General features: G+C 43.9%; 1 protein-coding gene across 1 annotated transcript in view; it reads left to right on the top strand.

Moving 5' to 3' along the window:
* Positions 1-27,145, top strand: part of STING1 (stimulator of interferon response cGAMP interactor 1) — a 141,011-nt gene that overhangs the window by 65,156 nt on the left and 48,710 nt on the right. Inside the window, exons 3-4 of the mRNA XM_089669947.1 lie at positions 17,644-17,830; positions 25,733-25,841. Coding sequence (XP_089526073.1) covers positions 17,644-17,830; positions 25,733-25,841 — 296 coding nt within the window. The remainder of the gene's footprint in view (positions 1-17,643; positions 17,831-25,732; positions 25,842-27,145) is intronic.

Genomic DNA, 27,145 nt, shown 5'->3' with positions numbered 1-27,145 from the left:
TAAATACTTAATAAATGTTAATAAATAAAATTAAATCTGTATTTCATATTAAAACCCTTTAATCAACAAATATATAAAAATATGAAAATAAATGTATATATATCATATAAGGGAGGCTAGGGACATTCAAACAATCCTTCTATTGGTAATCAGTAAATATGTAAACTATGTAGTTTATTAAGAGATTATAAAATTATAAATACTTTATTATGAATTAGAAAATATATATTAAAATTATATAAAAAAAAATATTAAACAATGAATTAATAAAAACCCTCACAATGCTGCTATTATTAAAAACCTGAAAAAACTTTAAACCCCCCCCTTTTAAATAGAAAGATGCGCAAATAAAAAGCCGAAACTCATGCACATACATCAGAACTAGGGTGTACAATAATATAAAAAGTATATAGAAACACACAAGGAAAGTAGACATAAAACATATAAAATATCCCTACTGAGATGCTTCCTCACTAAACTCTTGTAAGCCCATAAATATATGTAGCTGTGCATGGCTACCATGATACAATCTGTAGCGTATCTCAGTGAGTAAACAGTAGACCAGAAATACTAACATAAATAATCAGTAAACACATTCTTAATAATCTGAGATAAAACAACTAAGATCAAAATCTATGTTCAATCCTTTGGGGGCCTGCGTCTGCATATTAAAAATCCATTTAGACTCTGCCTTACTAAGGGAGCGCACCTTATGGCTTCCTCTCCAGTGCTTATTATATCTTTCTATCCCCCAAAACATGAGACATGAGGGATCTTTACCGTGATGCTTTAAAAAATGTCTAGAGATGCTATGTTTGGGGAACCCTTTCTTAATGTTTTGCACATGCTCTCTCAGGTGTACCCATAGAGGCCTTTTTGTCCTTCCCACATATTGTAATCCACAACCACATTGTAAAGTATAGACAATATGAAACTACAAGTCCCAGCAATTTAGAAAGCGGAGCACAGCCCATACAAGACTATCTTTCTCAGCAGTTCTGCTTATCTTCTAACTTCCTTCTAGGAAGACATGCAGCACTCAGCTCCTGTGTGTCCATCAGGAGTAAACTCAGGAAAAGGTCTGAGCCTTTCTGCCAGCACACAGAAAATATATTGTCCCTTCAATTCAACCAAACCTCAAACACCCGGTGCTGACACGTCTGGCTTTATCCAGCTACAGGACACTGTGCTGTCTGTGCCTCCCACTGAGATCAACCTCATCTCCAACCCCCCTGCGGGGCACAGGAACTCCTAGATTTAATTAAGCAGACAAGCTGACTGCTTGACACACTGTTGAGTTCAACAAAGCAACGGAAAAATAAAAAATAATTTCTTCTGTTCGTCAAATCCCCTAAACGGTTCACTTTTAGGAGATAATTGTACCTACAGGTAAGCTTTATTATAAGCTTAACTGTAGGTAAAATTATCAAAGAAGAGTTTTCTACCACTTTAATGTGAAACAATCTTTTTCCAATGCTTCAAGCCACAGGTGATCTACTTTTTCACCAACCAGGGCAGATATACAGTATGCTCACCATTTAATATGGACCTTTAAATCATAGATCTAAAGCAAGCCATACATGATTCAGTCCCTGTAACCACAAGTTGCAGGAAAGGAAATTGCTTGATTCCCAAATCAACACAGTCCGTCTTGATGGGGAAATCCTCTCCACAGTGCTTATGTGCTCTGCCGGCAAGAAACCTTCCCTGCAAGCAGAACACAATGATTACTGCTAGCCAGGGCTGTGGATAAGGGGGTATTATTTATTTACTACAGGTACTTCTATAGCGCAGTCAATTTAGGCAGCGCTTTTACATATATATTGTACATTCACATCAGTCCCTAACCCTCAAGGGACATACAATCTAAGGTGCCACCAGTCCTACTATACGTGGCCCAGGCCAGCTGGGGGCCCAGGTGCTGGGTGAATCAGATGTGTGCAGGGAAGGTGATCAGTATAGTGGGGGGGAATAAGTGAAATCAATCCCCTGTATGGCTCTCTCTGCAGCAACTGAAAGCTGGCTTCTTCTCCTCTCCCTCGCACTTGGTTTCAGCTACTGCAGAAAGAGCTATACAGGGGATTGGTTCTAGTAATTGCTCCCCTGGTGCACCTATCACCCTCCCTGTACATCATACATTTCCCCCTGCTACCCAGACACCCTGTGTGCCCCCACCCCTGCAGTGCTGTGGCTTCCCTCCTCTCTTTCCTACCAGCAGCTGCCAGCACACAATAGGATCCTTTGCGATGGAGAGTTGGGGAAGGGTCCTCTAAATATGTCACATTTACCAGCCCCTTCCTGTCAGGGCTCCCAGGTATGACCAGAGGTGTGTGACTGAAGCAGGGAAACGCAGACCTCAGATATGTTATAAACAATATAATTTATTAACACTAACAGTACAAACATAAACGCAGTGCAATACTAAAACATAATACAGTGCAAACAAACCAAACCAAACCAAACCACCCACAGATAACAGTACATACAAGCAAGCGTCGTCAGGCAGGCCGGGTCAATATCAATTGGGCAGGTAGGTACAGGGGGAGCAAGCGGAGAATGGTCAGGGTCACAGGCCAGGTTCAGCAGGTAGCAAGCAGCATAGTACAGAGGGTCAGGCAGAGGGATGGTCCGGGTCACAAGCCAGGGATCAGAACAGGTAGCAAGCAGCATAGTACAGAGGGTCAGACAGAGGGATGGTCAGGGTCACAAGCCAGGATCAGAGCAGGAGAAGTCAGCAAAGGAACAGAAACAGGATGCAGGACAGATACAGGGCCCAGGACAAACACAACACCAAGGCAGAGTCTGTGGGTCTGGCCATCCCTTAAATACCCCAGCATCATCAGTTACAGGTGTTAGCTGGCTGCAGAGTTGAGTCTCTGATTGCTGGGAACACCCGCTGGCCAGCCCTGGTACTGCAGATCAAAAGGCAGGTGAGTCCCACCATTGCTGGCCAGTCCATTCCTAACAGTACCCCCCCCTCAAGGAGCGGCCTCAGGACGCTCCAAACAGTCCTAGCTGGGCAAAATGTTCCACCGCCCGGGTCTGGCAACTGGCGGGATATCAAAGACTGGCACACCGGGCAGGACTCCGGGCAGCGGCACACCGGGCTGGACTCCGGGCAGAGGCACATCGAGCAGAGGCACACCGGGCAGAGGCACACCGGGCAGAGGCACATCGGGCAGGACTCCGGGCAGAGGCACATCGGGCAGAGGCACATCGGGCAGAGGCACATCGGGCAGAGGCACACCGGGCAGAGGCACATCGGGCAGGACTCCGGGCAGAGGCACATCGGGCAGGACTCCGGGCAGAGGCACATCGGGCAGGATTCCGGGCAGAGGCACATCGGGCAGGACTCCGGGCAGAGGCACATCGGATTACCAGGCGAAGCAGCAGGCAGCGGGCCACCAGGCGGAGCAGCAGGCAGCGGGCCACCAGGCGGAGCAGCAGGCAGCGGGCCCCCGGGCGGAGCAGCAGGCACCGGGCCCCCGGGCGGAGCAGCAGGCACCGGGCCCCCGGGCGGAGCAGCAGGCACCGGGCCCCCGGGCGGAGCAGCAGGCACCGGGCCCCCAGGCGGGGCGACAGGCACCGTGCCCCCAGGCGGGGCGACAGGCACCGTGCCCCCAGGAGGGGCGACAGGCATCGGGCCCCCAGGCGGGGCGACAGGCATCGGGCCCCCAGGAGGGGCGACAGGCATCGTGCCCCCAGGCGGGGCGACAGGCATCGTGCCCCCAGGCGGGGCGACAGACATCGTGCCCCCAGGCGGAGCGGCGGGCGCCGGACCCCCAGGCGGAGCGACAGGTCTCGGGCCCTCAGGCGGAGCGGCGGGCGCCGGACCCCCAGGCGGAGCGACAGGTCTCGGGCCCTCAGGCGGAGCGGCGGGCGCCGGACCTCCAGATGGAGCGACAGGTCTCGGGCCCTCAGGCGGAGCGGCGGGCGCCGGACCCCCAGGTGGAGCGACAGGTCTCGGGCCCTCAGGCGGAGCGGCGGGCGCCGGACCCCCAGGCGGAGCGACAGGTCTCGGGCCCTCAGGCGGAGCGGCGGGCGCCGGACCCCCAAGCGGAGCGACAGGTCTCGGGCCCTCAGGCGGAGCGGCGGGCGCCGGACCCCCAGGCGGAGCGACAGGTCTCGGGCCCTCAGGCGGAGCGGCGGGCGCCGGACCCGCAGGAGGAGCGACAGGTCTCGGGCCCTCAGGCGGAGCGGCGGGCACCGGACCCCCAGATGGAGCGACAGGTCTCGGGCCCTCAGGCGGAGCGGCGGGCGCCGGACCCCCAGGTGGAGCGACAGGTCTCGGGCCCTCAGGCGGAGCGGCGGGCGCCGGACCCCCAGGAGGAGCGACAGGTCTCGGGCCCTCAAGCGGAGTGGCAGGTGCCGGACCCCCAGGCGGAGCGACAGGTCTCGGGCCCTCAGGCGGAGCGACAGGTCTCAGGCCCCCAGGCGGGGCGGCGGGCGCCGGATCCCCAGGCGGAGCGGCGGGCGCTGGACCCCCAAGCGGAGCAACAGGTCTCGGGCCCCCAGGCGGAGCGGCGGGCACCGAGTCACCAGGCACGACAGTGGGCTCCGAGTCAACTGGTATGACCGCAGGCACTGGGTCAGACATTGTATGGTTTGGCTGGACAGCGGGCATCGGGTCACCAGGCATCAGGTCATTTGGCTCGACAGCGGGCACCGCGTCATCTGGCAAGGCAGTGGGCTCCGAGTCAACTGGTATGACCGCGTGCACTGGGTCAGACATTGGATCGTCTGACCGGACAGCGGGCATCGGGTCACCAGCCATCAGGTCATTTGGCTCGACCGCGGGCACCGCGTCATCTGGCAAGGCAGTGGGCTCCGAGTCAACTGGCATGACCGCGGGCACTGGGGCAGACATTGAATCGTCTGGCTGGACAGCGGGCATCGGGTCACCAGGCATCAGGTCATTTGGCTCGACAGCGGGCACCGCGTCATCTGGCAAGGCAGTGGTCTCCGAGTCAACAGGCCCGACAGTGGGCACCGGGTCATCAGGTACCGGATTGTCTGGCTCCACAGCGGGCATCGGGTCATCAGGTATGACAGCGGACACTAGGTCACCAGGCATCAGGTCATTTGGCTTGCCAGCGGGCACCGCGTCATCTGGCAAGGCAGTGGGCACCAAGTCACCAGGTACGACAGCGGGCTCTGAGTCAATTGGCACGACAGCGGGCACCGGATCAGGTACCGGATCATCTGGATCAACAGCGGGCATCGAGTCAACTGGCCTAATAGGATCGTCAGGCTGGATCAGTTCATCATGCTGGGTAGAGGCATTAGGCCGAGTAGAGGCTTCAGGCCGAGTAGAGGCATCAGGCCGAGTAGAGGCATCAGGCCGAGTAGAGGCTGCAGGCCGAGTACAGGCATCAGGCCGAGTACAGGCATCAGGCCGAGTACAGGCATCAGGCCGAGGAGAGGCATCAGGCCGAGTACAGGCATCAGGCCGAGTACAGGCATCAGGCCGAGTACAGGCATCAGGCCGCGTAGAGGCTTCAGGCCGCGTAGAGGCTTCAGGCCGAGTAGAGGCTTCAGGCCGAGTAGAGGCATCAGGCTGCGTACAGGCATCAGTCTGAACCACGGAAGGCAGGTTCACCGGTTTGGATACTGGCAGGATGGTACTGGTTGGAAAGAATTTTCGCTTTTTTCTGGTTTTAACTACTGGAGCACTGCAAGTAAATGCAGGTCTGCAAACGAATGGAGCAGCTGGAGACAGAGAAGAACTGGAGGATGGAACAGGAGAGGGAGCAGTTGCTACAGAGGGCTTTTTTACAGGGTTAAAGGCAGGATAGGTGCAGCGAGTGGGAACAGGGTACTGACATGCGGTAGATAGCCAAGTATACTGGGCTGTAACTGGAGGAGCTGGTGGGAATACAGGAGTAGAGTTAGAAGCAGGACTGGGTCTTTGTAAGCTGACTGAGGCTGGGTGCAACAAATCTGTCCATGTCTGCAGTAGGGGTTGAACAAAGCTGAGCTTACACAAAGTCTGTCTGGTCAATGACTGCACTGCGTTTATACAATCTCTTAGTGTCTGTGGTGAACATGTGGAATAACTCTCCAGAAAGTAACCCACATCATCCTCTAATAACCACACCAGGGACTCTACCTGGTCTGCACTAAATGGTGGCAAAAATTCATCCCTGCATTCGGGGGAACCAGATGAAACCAACTCTGCACAAACCTCAATCAATGGCTGCACCTCAGAGAACACTGTGCCCTGATCTACTAGAACATGAGCGAGCCGTATACATTCTAGCAATTCATCCCGGGTATACTCCTTCAGAGTTTGATAAGCATACTCCCTGTCATCAAACACTAGCAGATATAAATACTCAACCTCATCAAGATCCATCCTTCCCATCAACAAGCCAAGATGGCTTCCCTGTGCAGCCACTTCTGGTCAGGATTGGCCTTGGTGTAATGTCAGGGCTCCCAGGTATGACCAGAGGTGTGTGACTGAAGCAGGGAAACGCAGACCTCAGATATGTTATAAACAATATAATTTATTAACACTAACAGTACAAACATAAACGCAGTGCAATACTAAAACATAATACAGTGCAAACAAACCAAACCAAACCACCCACAGATAACAGTACATACAAGCAAGCGTCGTCAGGCAGGCCGGGTCAATATCAATTGGGCAGGTAGGTACAGGGGGAGCAAGCGGAGAATGGTCGGGGTCACAGGCCAGGTTCAGCAGGTAGCAAGCAGCATAGTACAGAGGGTCAGGCAGAGGGATGGTCCGGGTCACAAGCCAGGGATCAGAACAGGTAGCAAGCAGCGTAGTACAGAGGGTCAGACAGAGGGATGGTCAGGGTCACAAGCCAGGATCAGAGCAGGAGAAGTCAGCAAAGGAACAGAAACAGGATGCAGGACAGATACAGGGCCCAGGACAAACACAACACCAAGGCAGAGTCTGTGGGTCTGGCCATCCCTTAAATACCCCAGCATCATCAGTTACAGGTGTTAGCTGGCTGCAGAGTTGAGTCTCTGATTGCTGGGAACACCCGCTGGCCAGCCCTGGTACTGCAGATCAAAAGGCAGGTGAGTCCCACCATTGCTGGCCAGTCCATTCCTAACACTTCCTTTTCCGAATGACCGCAGTGAGTGAATGGTACCAATCACTCACTGTTTTCATTCATAACTGAATTATAGTAAACTGTGTTTTGGTTTTTTTTAGGGGGGGGCCTGTTAGGTTGGCTGTATGGGGCCCCGTAGTTTCAACAGCAGCCCTGCTGCTAGCAGTTATAGCTGCCAGCAGTAATCACATAGAAAACAAATCTGACAGGATGGTTATACTGCCATCGAGTGATGGATAGATGTCAGTACAACCAGCCTGCCCATATGGAGCGAATCTAGGCCAGTCCCTGCTGAACATCTATGGCCTGCTTAACTGAAAAAACTGAATAACAATCTGGTGGCACTGAACTCCATACTCCTAAATAACACATTTCCAGGTATATGTTTTCCTTAGTAAAGCAAACAAAGAAACACTGTACTCTTAGTTTTGATTGTTTCATAAAATGGACCTGTTCCCTGGTCAGTGTTTGATTTCACACAGAAGTGTCTGTGGGCTGGCTCTAGCATTATAATGTCATCAGGGAATGCTCCACCATATACAGTATATTACATCTCCAATTGGCTTTGTCAGAGAATTTTATATAAATACAAATATTGTTTGATTGGATGTAAATTTATGGTATTTATTTTACACAAAGTGCAGCGCAATTTTGATTTATGATCTTATGTATACATGTTAGTGATTCACATGGGTGCAAAGAAGCTTGTGAAGGTGGGGAATTTTTAAACAGCGTTGGTACACTATAATTGTACATTTTTGGTTACAATTACCTTGCCTATCCTTTTCTAATATTACAAATCCCAGGATGAGAAGATGTAAAATGGTGACTCCCTAGTCTCTTAGCAATACCAAGAAACTGGTGAGATAGACTGGGATATTAGGATATTAGTTCATGTTAGTTGTTCCCACTTCCAGGTGTAAATTCTACATTCAACCCAACTTTCCCCCATGTCATAGTTTTAAAAACTAGAAAAAAACACAATTTTGGCACAAAAGTATCATGAAAGGCAGCAAAATTGGATAGTACAGTTTAGATTTAGGCTGGAAGAGATATATGGACAGATAAGTATTGCTTAAAATGAAGTCCAAAAACCACTAGAGATGGGGGGTTTGGCAGAGCAGCATGGCGCGTCCCCTTTCCTCTTGCCATTAGATGAAACATAGCAACTGTGGGATTACATGAGGACTTTCTGCTACATAGCCTTTTAGTGGGTTTTAAGACTTAAAAACCCTCTTACCTTTACAGCAAAGGAAATAGCCATCTTAGCCTCTATTTGGTCTGCAGTTGTCATGGTGCTGTCCATGGGATCAGTTATGACACCAGTCATTTGATGGCTTGAAAGTACAAATAACTGTGACAGTTATCATTCATGGCATGCCTTGAATGAACCTGTTTTGGGAAATAATTAAATTAATTGGTTTAGTACTGCTTCATTGTGTAGAGCAACTCAAACCAAACCACACTGGAGCTGTCTTAACAACTTGCCCTTTTTTTTTTTTTTAATTTAAATATTTATTAGTTTTTCATATTATTACAAAAATTCCATAAGAAGAGACACAATACATATAAATAATCAATAAATTTCTACTTTGCCCCTTCTAATTACCTCTTTTCTTTCCCTCCCCTCCCAACCCACCTCTACCCCCCTTCCCCCTCCCTCCCCTCTGCAAGATCTCCAATCTCTCAATCTCTCAAGGCCCAATAACTTTAAATAACTTCCTAGTTTAAAATTTTCTATATTTCTCTTTCAATCCTGATTTTTCCCATTTTTCCCATCGCGAATAGTATATTTCCAACCTGTCTTCCTGCATATAGTAAGATTTTTCCATTCTACTAATCTGGTTTACCCTATTGATCCAATCCTCCTCCATCGGCACCTCTGTCTTCCGCCAAAACTTGGGTATCAACCCTTTTGCAGCACTTAAGTGGTACCATACGCCTGATTCTTTATATTTATTTACTGTTGTCTCAACATTATGTAGGAGACACATGGTTGGGTCTAACCCTATGTCATTTCCAGTTATTTTTTCTATTAATTTAACTATTGTCTTCCAGAAAACCTGAATTTTTGGACATTACCACCATATGTGAAACACCGTGCCCTCCTCCCCACATCCTCTCCAACACATTTTTGAATTCTCGCCACTCATCTTGTGCTCAGTGCTCGGTGTAATATGCCATCGTGTCAGACATTTATAGTTAATCTCAAGGTCTCTCATACTAACACTCTCGTGTACCAGTCTAAATATCTTATTCTGTTGATCCTCATCTATCACCACCTCCATATCTCTTTCCCAATTTGTTATAAAAATTAACTTTGTGTCTGTGTCTAATTCTGTGAGTATTCTATAAATTTTTGTAACACCGTGTTTCCCATCTCTACGTGTTTCTAATAGCCTTTCAAACATATTCCACTCCTTTTTTAATCTCAAGGGTTTTGGGAGATTTCCAATGAAACATTTTAATTGGTGATATTTCCACTCATCTATTCTAGTAAACATATCCCCCCCCCTCTCTTTTAATTCTTTAAATGTTCTCAGTTCCCCCTCTACCAATATGTCTCTCAATTGGATATCTTCCTTTTTAAACCATCTCCCTGATATCTCATCCTTTCCTGGAGGGAAAAACTTCGTGTTTGCAAGAGGCATTAATATAGAATTGAATTCCCATTTCATGTGTTTATGTAAATTATCCCATGTCCTTAAAACATTTAAAGTGAAAGTGCTTGTGTTTTCTTTAATTCTTCTATAATGTGCTGGAACCCATATCATCTTACTCAAACTAATTCCACTCAGTTCGTTTTCTATTTTTACATAACTTTTTCCCTTATGGTTAAATGTCCAATCATAAATTCTTGCTAAAATTACTGCTTTATAATATCTCTTGACATCAGGTAGTCCCATTCCCCCTTTCTCTTTAGTCCTACTTAGTGTTTCGTATGATATTCTTGGTTTTTTATTCCTCCATATATATCTTGTTAACATTCTTCTCATTATCTTAAAAAATGCCTCTGGGAGTTTAATTGGGACCATTTGAAATCTATAGAGTATTTTAGGTATAATTACCATTTTAACTAGGTTTATACGTCCTAACCATGATGGATTTCCTCCTTCTAATCTTTTTAATTCATCCTTAGTCTCATTTATCAGAGAAATATAGTTTAATCTATACAATTGTTTATATGAGGTAGCAAGTTTTATTCCTAGGTATTTTATATCTTTTTCTCTCCATATAAAGGGGAATTCTTTTTGTAGCTTTTCTTTTTCGCTCTTTGGTATATTGATGTTCAGAATCTCTGTTCTTGTTGGGTTAATTTTTAAATTTGATAGTTCGCCATATTCCTTCAGGGTCTTCATTATACTTGGTAGTGTTATTCGGGGGTTGCCTACATAAAACAGTAGGTCGTCCGCATAGGCCGCTACTTTATGTTCTATATTTTCTATCTGGATTCCCTTTACCGCTCCACTATTCCTTATTATTGACAACAGGGGTTCCAATGTCAAAACATACAACAAGGGGGACAATGGGCAGCCCTGTCTTGTTCCATTGGTCATCCCAATGGATTCCGACCTCTCCCCATTTACCGTGATGATTGCGGTGGGCTCCCTATATAATTTACCTATCCACTCACGCATTCTCTCTCCACTCCCCAACACTTCCAAGTTGTCCATCATAAAGCCCCAGTCCACTCTGTCAAACGCCTTTTCGGCATCAATTAACAAGAGCACCACCGGGGCTTTCCCTTTTCTACTTTTCTGAATTAGCATTAAAGTTCTCAACCCGTTATCTCTACCCTCTCTCCCTGGGACAAAGCCCACCTGATCTCCATGGATCCATTCGGGCATTAGTTCTTTCAGCCTGTTTGCTAGAACCTTTGCGTACAACTTGGTATCAGTGTTCAATAATGAAATTGGGCTGTAGCTAGAGCACTGAGAAGGATCTTTTCCCTCCTTATGAATGAGAACGACATGGGCCTGAAGGGATTCCCTCCTCCCCTCCATCCCCCCTCCCAAGTCATTCATATACTTCTTCAACTTCAGTAACAGTAATTCACTAAATTTTTTATAGTACTTAACTGTATAACCATCCAGGCCTGGGCTTTTCCCACCCCCTGTACTTTTTAATGCTGCTTCTATTTCTTCCTGGGAAATTTCCGCATCCAAGGAGTTCAATTGTGTTTCACTGAGCTTTGGTAATCCCGCATTTTTTAAATATATCATCCTTTTTTCGTTAATACCTTCTCTAATTTCTTTTGGTGATCCTTGGTGACTAATGTTATACAACTTTCTTTAGTTGAGTGGACCAACTCCCCCTTAGGACTTTTTATCTTTTCTATATAATTCCTGTTTTTCTTTTTATTCAGGGCTCTCATTAAGTATTTTCCTGGTCTATCTCCCCATCTATATCTTTCACTTAATACTTTGTTATATACTCTTCTCCTCTCCTCTTCCATCAATCTCTCTAACTCGTCTTTTTTATCCATTAACTTCTGTCTTATTTCTATTGTTATTTTCTTCTTATGTATCTGCTCCAAGTCCAGGATTTCCTTTAGGAGTCCACTAACCCTCTCTCTTCTTTCTTTTTTCTTCCTTGCTCCCATCGCAATCAAGATTCCTCTTATATATACCTTATGGCTTTCCCATACTGTAGCTGTCGATACTTCCTCTGTCTCATTCTCCTTGAAATATACCTTAATCTCTTCCCTGATCTTCTGCGCAATATCCTCATCCAAGAGAAGAGTCTCATTTAACCTCCATCCTAAGCCTCCCGTCCACCTTCTTCCCCATCCTATTTTCATTATGACAGGGGCATGATCCGAGAAAGTTCTTGTCTCTATTTCTATTTTAACCAGCAGTTCAATGAGTTGATGATCTATTAAAATGTAATCCAGTCTCGAGTATATCTCATGTGCATTAGAGAAGAAGGTATAGTCTCTGTCTTTCATATGCATTATTCTCCAGGTGTCCACCAGTTGGTACTCGTGGATCACCTTCTTCAAAGCTCTCAGAGACCTACCCCCCTCTCTCTGCACAAGGGAGGTTGCATCCTTTTGTGGGTCCATACAGAGATTTAAATCTCCTGCTATTATCAAACGCCCTTTTTTAAAATCTATCAATTTTTTCAGCAGACCCTTCAAAAAGATCTCCGGTTTCTTGTTGGGGCAATATATATTGGCTAGTGTACACTCAATTCCCTGTAGTTTACCTTTCAAGAACAGGAATCTCCCCTCCGGATCAGTCTTTCTATCTTCCAGCTCAAATCTCATATTCTTTGCCAAGCCTATTGCCACCCCCTTTGCTCTTTTAATTGGAGAGTCAGCGTAATACCATGTTGGATAATATTTGGATTTTAGTTTCACGTTTGATTCTATCTCAAAATTTGTCTCCTGTAAAAATACCACTGACGTTGCCCTGTGATGTAACTCTTTAAACAACTTAAATCTTTTCCCAGGACAATTCAACCCATTCACATTATATGTTATAAACTGTATTTCTTCCATCCTTCTTGCTTCTGTCTATCTCTCTTCTGATTTGTCTCCTCCTATTAGGCCCAAATATCTTGCAGAATATTAGCCCCATAACCCCTCCCCCCACTCCCTCCCGCCCCAACCCCATCCCCCCCCCCCTTCCCCGCCCCCCCTCTCTTATTTTTCCCCTACCCATTTTTAGGCTTATAAACTGCCTACAAATCATTTGTGGAACTGTTTCCACGGTTGATTTAAAATATTGGGCGTAAGCTCCGCCCATGGACGGCTCACCTCTCCTCCGACCCCCCCAGCTCCCCTTTCTCTATCAACTGGGCTCAGCAATAACCTTTACTTACCCCCCTTAACCGGAGCTTCCAGAGGGACTTCCACTTCAACAGGGGGGATACAAAGGGGGTGAGGGAAAAAGAGAGAGAAGAAAAAAAGCATATTTTTTACTTAATTCTCCCTCCCCTTTCTCCCCAACCCCAGGGCCTCCCTCCCCCTCCCCCCGACCCGCTGCCAGTCCTCCTTTCTTGTATCATCCGTATCTCCTTTTTCTTCTTCTTCTTCTTCCCACCCAGCTATCTCCATTCTTTGCAAATCCAGTCTATCACAAAAATCTCTCAATTCCTCCGGGAATCTCAGATATGCTGTAACCCCATTTTTCAAGCCAATTAAAGATGCTGAGGTACCCCATCTATATTGCACATTCTGTTTTCTCATTTGCTCTAACAGGAGTCTCAGGGATCTCCTTCTCCATAGTCTCTGATGTTAAGTCCGCAAAAATTTGAATAGTCAAATCTCCATACTTAATTAATGATCTTCCCTTGATCTTCTTCCATATCTCATTTTTGACCCCAAATTTCTGGAACTGGACAACTATATCTCTCGATCTTTCCCTCTCAGGAGCTTGTTTGAACTTTCCTATTCTGAACACTCCATCCAGTTCAATCACGTCTGTTTCAGGTCTGTCTCTTATGGAGTTTAAGATTTTATTAACTAGTTCATATAGTGTTTCCCCTTTTGCAGACTCTGGAATTCCTCGCACCCTAAGGTTACACCTTCTTTCTTTATTTTCTTGAATTTCCATCCTATAGAGCAATTTTTTCTGGGTTTTCTCCAAATGGGTTGTTTTTTTCCTTAGATTATCTATGGTTTGGGCCTGGGTTTTAACTTTCTCCTTTGTTTCTTCCATTCTCGATAGCAAATGCCCTAAGTCGTTTCGAATAACTGTCATTTCCTGTTTTATCGTTTTCTCCAAACTTTGAAACATTTCTATCATCTCCTTCTTATTCGGTACTTGTAGTTCACCATCAAGTTCTTTTTTTCCCAAACCATCCGCTATTTGTTGGCTACAACTGCTGTTCATACCCAGTGATAATCTAGGACTATTTCCTGAGCTAGTGTCCATTTCCCCTTTAGCACTTGCGCCTTGGGCCCTTTCTGGCGTAATGTTTCCATATGATGTAAATTTCTTTATCGTGCCTGATTGAGACCCTTTGAGCCCTGCTCCCTTAGGACCTTTATTCTTCATATCCTCTATATGTCTTTTGTCTTCTATATTCTCTAGATGGGGTTGTACCTCTCCTTTATGGTTTGTGATCCAGACAGGTTTGCTGATTTTCCTTATATTTTGCTCTCCTAGGGCACCTGGGACTCTTCTCTTCTAAACCCAGGGAATCCTCCCCTCTCCTCCTTAACCCCTTGGTCCCCAATGTCACTCAGGAGTCCACTATACAATAGACCCCCAACAGCTCTCACTCACCCTTCTCTTCCCAGGACGGGGGCTCCAAGCTTGGGTGGAGGGCCTTCACAGCAGCTCTGTCCTGGGGGGGATTCCTCTGGACTTCCGACGCTGTGCCTCGTTTTTTCTCTCTGGGCTTCGTCCCAGGGATGCAGGGTGGGTCTCCTAGCACTCCCGGGTCTCCCTGACCCAGGATCGAACAGTCAACTGGCCGGGGGCCGCAGGCAGCAGCAAACCGAGGACTACAGACAGTAACAAGCCGGGGGTTGTAGGCAGCAGTAAGCCGGGGGTTGTGGGCATCAGAGAGCCAGTAACAGTAAGCCGGCGTCTCCCTGTCTCATCAGGCGGCCGGCCAACTTCCTCTTCCCCCAGAGATCCTCTGCGGCTGGTCACATGCCCCCGCTACGTCACCTCGCTCCCAGCTGTCCGGATCCCTCTCACGAGGCGCCGGAGGGGCCGGCGCGTCACTGCAGCCTACGTCCAGCTCCCATCTCCGGCTCTCCGGGCTCCATTCCACGGCCCTCCAGACTCCGGTGAGTCGGTTCCTGAGGGTCACTAGGGAGGTCAGGAAGCGGGACCTAGCCGAAAGCTAGTGCCGCTTGCTCCCCACAGCCACCATGTTCAGGCTCCTCCCACCAACAACTTGCCCTCTTGAAGATTTACCCCCCTTCCTGACCAGGCCATTTTTTGCATTACAACACTGCGTTACTTTAACTGACAATTGCGTGGTCATGCAATGCTGCACCCAAATTAAATTTGCGTCCTATTTTTCCCACGAATTGAGCGTTCTTTCGGTGGTATTTGATCCCCTGTGCGGTTTTTATTTTTTGCGCTATAATAAAAAAAACCAACAGTTTTGAGAAAAACAATATTTTTGACTTTTTGCTATTAACCACTAGGGGACCACCCGCAGTACATATACAGCTACAAGGCGGCCCCTGTGCGCAGGATCACGTATATAAATGTGATACTGCATTCCGGGATAGGGGGCGCATGCATGAGGTGCGCGACCACCCTACCCGCGGCACAAATCGCGGGTGTCAATCACCGGGTCCCGACTGGTGATTTATCCACCGGAGACCGGCGCTTGCCGGCAAACACAGACGGGGAGGAAGGCTGCATTGTTTTCAATGGAGCTCTCCTCCCTGTCAGCTTTCAGCACACTGTTGCTGCATCGCTGGACACAGCCTTCCGGAACAGTGTGTAACAGAGAGGTACACACCTCAACCCCTAGTAAAACACTCCCCTCACACAGTTAACCCTTTGATTGTCTCCAAAAGGTAATCCCTTCCTCCCCAGTGCCATTAGTACATTGTCAGTGGGTTTTTTTTGCATTGATCACTATATTGGTGTCACTGGGGATGTCAGTGACCCCAAGTCAGTTCCCCCCCAGTGTCAGAATGTTCGCCGCAGTCCCGCAGTCCCACCGTAAGTCGCTGATCGCCACCATAAGTCTTTGATTACCGTCATAAGTCGCTGATCACCACTATTATTAGTATAAAAAAAAATCCAGTATCTATAACGCCATTTGTAAATGCTATAACTTTCATGTAAACCAATTAATTTACAGGTATTGGGATTTTTTTTGCACAGACAAGTCGCAGAATACATTTCACTATACTGCCAATGTGGCTTGAATTAGGACATGCCGCAAAGCCCCTGTGCTGTGTTGGTGAGACATATATAAGCTTAAAACAGGCGGTGAGGAGGCATCATATTGCCCCTTACCTACTGTCAAACGCCTCTGAAAAGCAATATGAAGGTGGATCACTTTTCCAAAGAATGGCAATTTAGGTGCATGCCTAACTTTGCCTAAAGGTATAGCCATAAAAAACATTTTACCTTAGTTTAGGATTGTTTGGATAAGGGTTATAACCTGTAGCAGGTTTTTACTATTATCCAGAGTTTTGTTATAGAGATTTAAAAGAGAAGTAAGGCATCGGTCCCCGTCCAGCTCTAAGGGGGAGAACTCAGTGATCAAATGACCGCTGATCACTGAGTTCTCACAGCCACTCTGAGCAGAGAGCGGTGACTGTCAGTCACTGCTGTCTGCTCTGCTCCCCCCAGGGCTCACTGGAGTGCTGGGCTGTGAAGGGGGAAGGAGCGGCTGGCTCAGGTTCTCAGGAGATCACTGAGAGGCTGAGCCAGGTGCCGCTCCAGATTCTGAGGTGGATCCCAACTTTGAAGTCAGGATCTTTCCCCAGCCTGAACTGGCTGCTGTTGGCTGAAAATGGTCACATGAGTACAGAACAAACTGTACTCCTGTGAGCCACAGGAGAAGAACAGTTAAAAGAGCTTTTGGCTGTACTTCCCTTTTAAGCTGGTCATACATAGGTGATGTTTTTATACAAACAGTGTGTTGAATGAAAAAAAAACTAACCCGATTCCCCCATCCACATTGAATGTCCCTGATGTGCTAATGTATTCTGATAGTAGGGAGCCTCCCCCGCCATTAGAATACACAGATCAGCACTGCAGCCTATTGCCTGCAGAGCTGATCAAGCAAAAATATATCAGCAAGGCGGTTGAACAGAATTCAATCAGCCACACATGGATCAAAATTTGGCTGGCAGATGCTGAACTGGATGAATTTCGATCCATGTATGCTCGGCTTTAGTCTCACTTTTTGTCCTTTTGACAGCATTTTATGAGACAGGAAGTAAATGTAACTCTGCAAAAAAACACAGTCAGATAAAAATGCTATTTTTTCACTAGACTAGTGGAAAGCTAATTCACCTGTCAGATTTTTATTTCTGTCTCTGCTGCAGATTTTCCTTTACTTCCTTTCTGGTGAAAACATTTTCAGCAGAACAGGAAATAAGGAAAAATATAAAGGAATGCCAGTAAAAACCTGACAGTCCCAACCTCTCCCCTGCTCTATTCAAAACTAGAAAAAAAGTTTCAATGTGTTTTTGTTTTGCTTTAAGCATTACTTAAAGAGCTGATTGTTGGCAGACTGGTAATGTTACCTCTGTTGAGCAGTTGGTAATTATATTATACTGCTGTGGCAGTATTATTATTATTATCTTTTTTTTTTTTTGCACTAATAGTAAATAAGAGAGGCTTTAACTCATGATTTAGAATCAATGCAGAGTTCTGTGGTCATCATACATCAGAAAATTGAGCCTCCTAATTCAAACTCTATTGCAAAGGCAGAACTATGATCAAACTTTCTGTACAAGTGAAGAAATTCATGGGTACAGTGGCCATTGTAAAGGTACAAAATAATTTTACTTTTTCACTACAATTGTTTTTTTTGCTAAAATTGATAGAATTTTTTGTTTTTACGTTTGTAAATATAATTTGTACATATAATATTTAAGTATCTTTTTTTTTTTTTTTAGGTATAATGGAGAATACCTGAAAGTAATCACATCAAGCTTCTGTAGGAGAAACCTGGCTCTTTTCATGTTAACCTGTTTTATTTGCTATATATTTTATGACAAAAAACTGTTGCCACAATTCTCCCCTATGATTTCCGTGGTCATGTCTCTCCTTTGTTATTTGTTCTGCTGGCTTTGTGGGCTTCAGGTATGCCAACTATAACATTAATGTTTGCAAAAACAGAATTTTGTAGAATACAATAATGGTTTATTAATTATCCAGCTAATTAATGATGAATATGTATTCATCTTCATTGCTAACCCTTTCGCAAGCAGTGATAATTTAATACTTAGATACCCAGGATAAATGTAGCAGAGTCTGCATGCATTGGATCAATTACGAAGAACAGTTGATTAGTTTGCATACCTAAATTATTCATATATAATTTAAATACATAAATTCTTCATTTTTTTCCTTAAATATAGGCTTACAAATATGCAAATATGTAAAAAGAGTTTTTTTTTCTAGTTTTTAATTCACTATCATTTTTATACTGTAATATTATCTGACAATTACAGAATTAAACAGATGGCACTTCAGCCTGATGGTATTGTAGTGTTAATCTGCAGGCTGAAGGTTTTATATTTTAAATAATGCCTCCAGCTTGCATGTAATCACTATGTTATAGCTGACATAGTGATCACTTTTTATTTATTACAGATACTTATATAGCACTGTTAATTTACACAGCGCTTTACATATATATGTATATATATATATATAACCTACCAGCATGTCTTTGGAGTGTGGGAGGAAACCGGAGTACTCGGAGGAAACCCATGCAAGCACAGGGGGAACATGAAGACACTGTGATTATTTCATGATCATCAGTGGAAACAAAAGCTGTCGGGAATATTCGCGATTAAGAGCCACCAACCATACAAAGGCCACCAACCATACAAATGCTACATTAAACCTTTTTTGGTGCATTTGACAGCCCATTAAAATAAATGGGTTGCTTTAACGCAATGCACTTTAATGTGCAGCATAACATGAGGTAACAAATGTGCTAAATCACCAAAATAGTGTGAATGGGCCCTCAATGTTAGTTGTATTTTTATTTTTTTTAGTTTATACTTATATATTAGGGATCAATGTTGCATGCTTGGACTTGCACAAATTATGTGCAACTAATCACTACAAGACGCTACAGCTTGCTACCTGTGTAGCTTACTGTATGGGCAGCCATTTGTTCCATATGCTACACCTAGGGATTATACACTCACAATTTTAGCAGCAAGATTGAGCTACTTAAGTCTCCTGTGTCATAATGAAGTGACTGCCAGCAAGTGGTTTAAGCAGTATTATTCCCAAAAACAAAAATGTAATATATTGCAGCTTACCAATTCTTAGATGTGATGGCTGCATTATTTTGTCTTTTTTAAATTTATTTTCAGCTGGCTGGTAAGTCTGTTATTTTTCAATTTCCTTTAACAGACCAAGCTGTCCAGGAAAAGTGACAGCTGAGATAATCAATTTGACACAGACGGGTGCTTACATTCACCAGTTTTTATTCATTTATGTAAAACTTTTATCCAAAAAGAAAAAAAAAATTGCTGTAACTGATTACAAAGTGTTAGGATTAGTAAACTGTAATTTATTAGGTTTTGGAGTTAATACTGCTTTTCATTTCTTAGCAGCAAGAGGTTAAAATTGCCCACACAGCTCTAGCATCGTATCGCCTAAACAGAAAAACTCTTTTATGAATGCATCTCATTTGGAGAGCTGCTTAGCAGTCAAACATGATAGTGATCTCTGTGTCCAGTGAGCTTGTAGGTGATTCCCTTATTAGGTTAACTGGATGATGCAATATAACACAATTATATGGTGTCACAGAAATGGGTCTTCTTCCAAGGCACCACATATATGTACTCCAGCATTTGTGCTGAAAGCATTCTCCAGCATGGAGGCCAAGCTCTCATCCACAGCTTCTGGCCTTGCACTAACAATCCTGACCTGTTAGCCCTAAGTACCGATTTCATGATTGCTGTGATAGCATGTGATTGGCTATCACCATGATAAATCAGTAAAACCCATCCCTTTACTTTGTTTCTTCTCTGTAAGGAGACAAAGTTACATTGTATCTTATTTCTCCAAGCCAGAGGAGAAAATGTGAACAAAAAAAGTCTGTGTATGTAAAAAATTTAATAAATGAAGATAAAATAGGTATGAGCTGGTTCTAAAACTGTCCATACATGGATCAAAATTTACTGGTTCATCATCCATCGACTGACTAGCGTACAACCAGCCTGGTGGATTTTTTCATATAAAATTACTGGCAGCTACTATAGCCACCAGCAGTAGTCATTGTGTTCTGCCAGCCAAGAGGGTGCCTCCCCAACAGGTAGAACACAATAGCACTGCGGGATGCATCGAGTCATCTATGGGCTACTTTAGTTATTTTCAGATTAAAGGCTAAGGTCAAAGGTCAGGGCCAGGTCAAAAGGAAAGGTTGGTATAGTGTAGGTAGGATTAAAAAAAATCAAAACCTTTCTTTAGTGTCAGTGTTTTAGGTAGAATAAAAAAAATACACACTATTGTTCCTTGAAAAAAAATCTTGTCTAAAGCTTTAGTGACCTAACATACCTGTAATGAAGGATGTCCTATGTTGTGCAGGCTGTTGGGCCTTATAAATCTTTTGTGTTGAACTTGTGGCATGCAATGGTTAATAGCAATGAGTTCCGTCATGCAGTGGATAAGCTCCTGACTGGAACCCGCTCCCTCCTCCATTGTTCAGAACTTTGTACTATGTAACACATGAATGAAGAATAGAATCTTGTGATTCATCAGACTCCCGCCTTTCACAGATTGTGTTACATGCAGTGAACACTATGAAACAACTTTTCCCAATGGAAAAGGAAGGGGGAGGGGCAGATATTTATATTTTCTGTTTACATTTTATTTATACATATATCTACTGAATAGTATATGTTTCAATCAGCAATTCATTTGGGAACATTTGTTTGAAAAGAAGAAGCTATCCTAAGGTTACATTCACACTAGCTTTGTCAGCAGGCATCAGACAGGCGTTTGGGAAGTGTTTTTAACACTTCTGAAATGCATATGAAAAATTCTGCACTTGGCAGCACACAGTGCTGTTCACTCTGAAGTGTTAGCGTTGTGTCACGGCAAAACTGACGTCTCATGTTGAGTCAGGAGCAGTTGAAGCCTCCCATTCAAGTCTATGGTGCCGCTCCTCAAACGCCTGGCAGGCGTTTGTGGGGCGGTTGCGAGGCGGTTGCAGAGCGTTAATATCATTAAGCTTCATTATAGACAAATTTCAGTGCATATGTTGCTGCACCAGCTTGACAGAAGTCCACCATTACACCCCGGTCACATTGGGTGCGACTTGGCATGCGATTTGCATGTCATGCGACTTGAAAATCGTATGCCAAGTCACACCCTATTGTCCGCTATTAGAGCGGTCATATCAGTGTGGTTCCGACTTGGTTGAAGCTATACCGATTTCTAAAGTAGTGCATGCACTACTTTTGTTGCGATTTGCATATACATCTGTGTCAGATGTCTTGCAAATCACAGCTGAAATCGCCAGATCACCCGATTATGAAATCGTGCAACTTCACTGTAAGTCGCACAATTTCAAAATCGGCTTTGATGTGACCAGGGGCCAATATCAAGTTCTGTCCACACTTTGCGATAAGTAAATAAATAAATAAAAAACATAAATAAAAGCGCAACCCCTACACCTCAATAATTAATTAAATGAATGAATTAATAAATTATATAAATAAATAACATTAATTAAATTATTCCATCACCGTGCATGTGCACAAATAATATATCATTACTTAAATAATTAAATAATCCCTCATAAAGTCCATTCACAAAAGTCCATATATATTCCAATATGATCCTCAATAAATTAAGTTATGGTATCTTCCTTCACCAATGTGACATCCAGTACTTTAACACCCCATCAGAATACACACTCACCAGATACTGGTGAAAAACCAGCATATCTGTATATAACCAGCACTCCACCACTGAGTTCCAGCTTATGGATATCCGTAATACTCCACAGTAACCATGTAGATAAAAAAGACATTCGCCATAGTGCAAATAACGTTTTCAGATTTATTCCAATTAATTCTCCCCTTAAAACCGCACTCACAATGAATAATAATAAACAGTGTTTGTTACACAAGAGCACAAAGTTTTCTATCCATCGTTTCACCAGCCTGCCTGCAACCAAGATGGCGTTGTTGCGATCACGTGGTAAGGAGCCGAGAATTGGCGTGCGTGGTGATAGCCACGCCCTAACGCGTTTCGTCACATGACTTCTTCCGAGGGAGTGGCCAGCAATGCGAGTAGCGTGCTCTTAAAGAGCCGCCTCTGTTTCGATTGGTCAAATTATAGAAACACCTGGGGCGTAAGTTAATGGTCTAAACGGCATTACTAATTGCAATAACAATTAGAACCCCTGCCCTAAACCTATAAAAATGTTTGCAGAAAGGAAAGGTTTTTATTCCTGTAAAAAATGTTCAGCCTGTAATATAGTTAATCATAAATTTAGGGGGCTATTAACATTTACCTCCAAGTCAAATGGGAGAGAATTTGATATCTCTGCCTTTTTGACCTGTGACTCGACTCATGTGGTTTATGGTCTTGAATGCCCATGTGGTTTGATCTATATTGGGAGGACCAAACGACAGCTCAAAGTTAGGGTACTTGAACATTTAAAGAATATTAGTAAGGTATATAAATATCACAGTGTTTCTTTACACTTTAAGAAGTACCATAATTGTAATCCAACGAATATTACATTTTGGGCAATTGAATCGGTACCCAGGGCTTGGAGAGGGTCCAATAGGGTTAGAGAATTATCAAAATGTGAGACTAAATGGATTTATATGACTGAAGCTTTGACCCCGAAGGGACTCAATGTTGAACTGGACTTAAATTGTTTCATTAGTGATTTATGATTTAGTAATTAATTTCCAATTTATTGAATTTATTTTAATATAATTTTTTATACATACTTTTTTTAATTTAATTTTTATATATATAATTTTTTATATATATACATTTTTTATAAATATATATTTTAGTTTGTGTAGTAGTGTTCATTATTCTGATGGAATTTATATTATTATGATGCCATTTTTGATATATTCATTAGTTGAATTGTCATATGTGATTTGTACACAAGATGGTGCTGTTGTGATGATATGGTGGGGTGTTCTAATTGTTATTGCAGTTGAGAGCATTGATTCAGGTGTCTCTACAATTAGTAATGCCGTTTAGACCATTAACTTACACCCCAGGTGTTTCTATAATTTGACCAATCGAAAAAGAGGCAGCTCTTTAAGAGCATGCTCCTCGCATTGCTGGCCATTCCCTCGGAAGAAGTCGTGTGACGAAACGCATTAGCGCGTGGCTATCCAGTGCGCCACGCACGCCAACTCTCGGCTCCTGACCACATGATCGCAACAATGCTATCTTTGTTGCAGGCAGGCTGATGAGATGCTGGATCGAGAGCTTTGTGCTCTTGTGTAACAAACGCTGTTTTATTATTATTCATTGTGAGTGCGGTTTTAACCACTTGCCTACAGGGCACTTATACCCCCTTCCTGCCCAGGCCAATTTCCAGCTTTCAGCGTTGTCGCAGTTTGAATGACAATTGCGCGGTCAAACAACACTGTACCCATATGAAATTTTTATCATTTTTTTGTGACAGATAGAGCTTTATTTTGGTGGTATTTATTCACCTCTGGGTTTTTTATTTTTTCTTAAACAAACCAAAAACCACTGAAAATTTTGAAAAAAAAAGTTTTTTCTTAGTTTTTGTTATAAAATTTTGTAATAAGTGATTTTTCTCCTTCACTGATGTGCGCTAATGAGGCTGCACTGATGGGCACTGATAGGTGGCACTGATGGGCACTGATGAGGAGGCACTGGTAGGTGGCACTGATGGGCATTGACAGGCATCACTGATGGGCACTGAAAGGCAGCACTGATACATGCCACTGATATATGGCACTGATAGGCGGCACTAACTGGCACTGATAGGCGGCACTGACTGTCACCGTTAGGCGGCACTGACTGGCACCGTTAGGCGGCACTGACAGGCACTGATAGGCGGCACTGATGCGTACTGATAGGCAGCACTGACTGGCACTGATAGGCGGCACTGACTGGCACTGATAGATGGCACTGATTGGCAGCACTGATAGGTGGCACTGATTGGCATTGATAGGGGGCACTGACTGGCACTGATGGATGACACTGAAAGGCAGCTCAGATGGGCACTATGTGGCATTGATGTGCACTGGTAGGCACTGATATGTGGCACTGATGGGCACTGGCACGAGGCACTGATGAGCACTGATATAAGGCACTGATGGACACTGACAGGTGGCACTGCTGGGGCTACACTGATCATCAGGGCACACTGATCAACAGTGCCCTGATGATCAGTGTACATGTCCCCTCCGCGGAAATCCGATTACCAGCTCTCCTCTCCTCTCGAGCTCTCAACGTGACAGTTTAAGAGGAGAGAAATGCCGATAACCGGCATTTCCCTGTTTACATGTGATCAGCTGTGATTGGACACAGCTGATCACATGACCGAGCCGACATCTTCGGCTCTTTCCATGATCGGTGATCCACTGTGTCCGAGGGACACAGCGCACCACTGATCGCCGTGCTGCGTGCTCCCTGAGCCGCGCATGCGCAGTGAGAATGGGAGGGCGTCATATGACGTCCTCCCAGAACGAGAGAACCACCTTGCGCCCATCATATTACTATATGGCGGGCGGGAGGTGGTTAAGGGGGGAATTAATTGGAATAAATCTGAAAATGTTATTTGCACTATGGCGAATGTCTTTTTTATCTACATGATTACTGTGGAGTATTACGGATATCCATAAGCTGGAACTCAGTGGTGGAGTCCAGGTTATATACAGATATGCTGGTTTTTCACCAGTATCTGGTAAGTGTGTATTCTGATGGGGTGTTAAAGCACTTGATGTCACATTGGTGAAGGAAGATACCATAACTTCATTTATTGAGGATCATATTGGAATATATATGAACTTTTGTGAATGGACTTTATGAGGGTTTATTTAATTATTTAAGTAATGATATATTATTTGTGCACATGCACGGTGGTGGATTAATTTAATGAATGTTATTTATTTATTATTGATTCATTTAATTGATTTAATTAATTATTGAGGTGTAGGGGTTGCGCTATTATTTGTGTTTTTTATTTATTGATTTATTTATCACAAAGTGTGGACATTAATTTAGTGGGTATATAATAGCAGCACCCATCTGAATTTATTATCAACATTTATATACATAGGCGCAAGGATTTAATCTGGATGGTGTTTTTGGAAGAATTCAGACACCATTTAAAGGTTGAATTATAAGGTTCATATTGCAATATCAAGTTCTGTCGAATGAGAATGCTGGAAAACTTTTCTTAATCAGCAACTGGTCAGTGTATTCTAACAGAGGAGAATACCACAGTCAGAATTCAATGTCCTGGCAGGGGGTATTCCATCATCTACCTCGCTTGTGTGGATGGAGGAAACTGTCCATTTTTTTTTTGATCAGCCATATTTTAATATCAATACAAACACATTAAAGCTGAACTTCATTTATGTGTTGTAAGTAGTTACAGCAATGTTTTTTTTCCTTTTGGAATAAAGGTTTTACATAACTGAATAAAGACGATCATTGTAAGCTACTCTATCAGCAGTAAATGGTTTGTCCTAATCCTCCAACAGCTACTTTGTCTTGACAGCTTGGTCTGTTAAAGTAAGTTGAAAAAAAAAAAAAACTTACTGACCAAATCACCAGGTGAAACTAAAGGAAAGAAGCCTAAAAAAGAAAACAAATGCAGCCATCACATCTAAGAATTGGTAAGCTGCAAGTTTATATTGTTTGGTTTTGGGGTTTAATACAGATTTAATTTCCTCAGCCTTAGCCATGTGTTGTTTATGAGAATGTTTAACATGCTTAATATGCTTGCATATAGGATATCTAAGAAGAAAAAGCACACTGAACATTTTTTTCTCTTAGGACCCAACACTTGCAGCTATTTCTGAAATTACAGAAAAAAAACACCTGAATGTTGCTCATGGGCTTGCATGGTCTTATTACATTGGCTACCTCAAATTTGTTCTTCCAGGTAGGAAACTGTTTTTTTTTTCATATTGTACTTCATAAAAAACCATATAGCAAAGCTGCCAAAGTATCCAGTTCTCAATCTGATATCAAGAGGGAGAGGAGTGACCACACAAAATAACCAAACAAATAATCATAGGTTCAGAATATGTGGTCATAGACTCTTGCACCTAAAGCGGAGTTCCAGCCATTTTTGTGTTTATTAAAAGTCAGAAGCTACAAAAACTGTAGCTACTGACTTTAACCTCCCTAGCGGTATTCCCGAGTGTAGCTCGGGGTAAAATGTCAGTACCAAAAGCGGTAACCCCGAGCTACACTCGGGCTTACCATGCGGCGCTGCATAGGGATTCCCTGCAGAGCTTACCTTGTCCTGCGCTCCCGCGATGTGTCCCCTGCAGTGTCCCCAGCCATCTCCTCCGGTCGATGCCGGCATCCGGCTTCTGTGTTCCGGTCCCTGTGACGTTGGGACGTATGGGCGCCGGCGGCGGTGGGAAATTTGAAAATTTTAAAAAATGTCATTTTTTTCCAAACAAATTTTACATAGTAAAATATTGCTGTTTCAACCCATTTAACATACATTTTGTCCCTAGTGCTTTGTCCTGTGCCCTGCCTGCATTTTGACTGTTCTTTTTGCCTGGAAACTGAGAAAAGTCCATGGCGTCCAAAAAGTATCCCTTAAGTCAAAAGCGGGTTTAGATCAGCTAGAGAACAGCGATAGTAAATTAGAACCACTTGCAGAATTGAGTGATAATGATTCGTGGGGAAATTCGTCATCAGACACTGAAAACGATTTTGTGACTTTGCTCAGCGATGTGCGAACTTGGCGCTCTATTTCAAATTTCAGTGTTTTTGGTTTGATTATATTATTGAATTAAATGTATTATTATTATATTATTATTATTTTTTATGATTATTTATTAAATTATAATTTATGATTTCGTGTTTCAAATTTTATCATACCCGGGATGTTTAATAGACTCTTGTTCAGACAGATTTCAGTGAGTTATTCCTAAAACTTACAGCCTACAAAAAAAAAACTACATATTTCCATGCAAAATAATGGTACCGCTTTCAGCACCAAAAATCTGAAATAATCATACCGCTAGGGAGGTTAAATAAACACAAACTTACCTTTCCAGAGTCCAGCGATGTTCTCACCCTTCTCTCCTCCCCAGCACCAGCATCTCAACTGTGGGCACCAGGCTGTGACAGCTTGCTGCTTCACAGCCTGGTGCCCACTGCGCATGCGCAACTCATGTTGCGCCTCCTGATTGGTCTGGCAGTCTTCTTCGACCTGTGAAAGTTCCC

The sequence above is a fragment of the Staurois parvus genome, unplaced genomic scaffold, assembly GCF_062004578.1.
Source record: "Staurois parvus isolate SC_StPar_1 unplaced genomic scaffold, SC_StPar_1.0 ptg000085l, whole genome shotgun sequence".
NCBI lineage: Eukaryota > Metazoa > Chordata > Amphibia > Anura > Ranidae > Staurois > Staurois parvus.
Note: the sequence above shows the minus strand (reverse complement) of the source record. Positions and strands in the feature narration are given on the sequence as shown.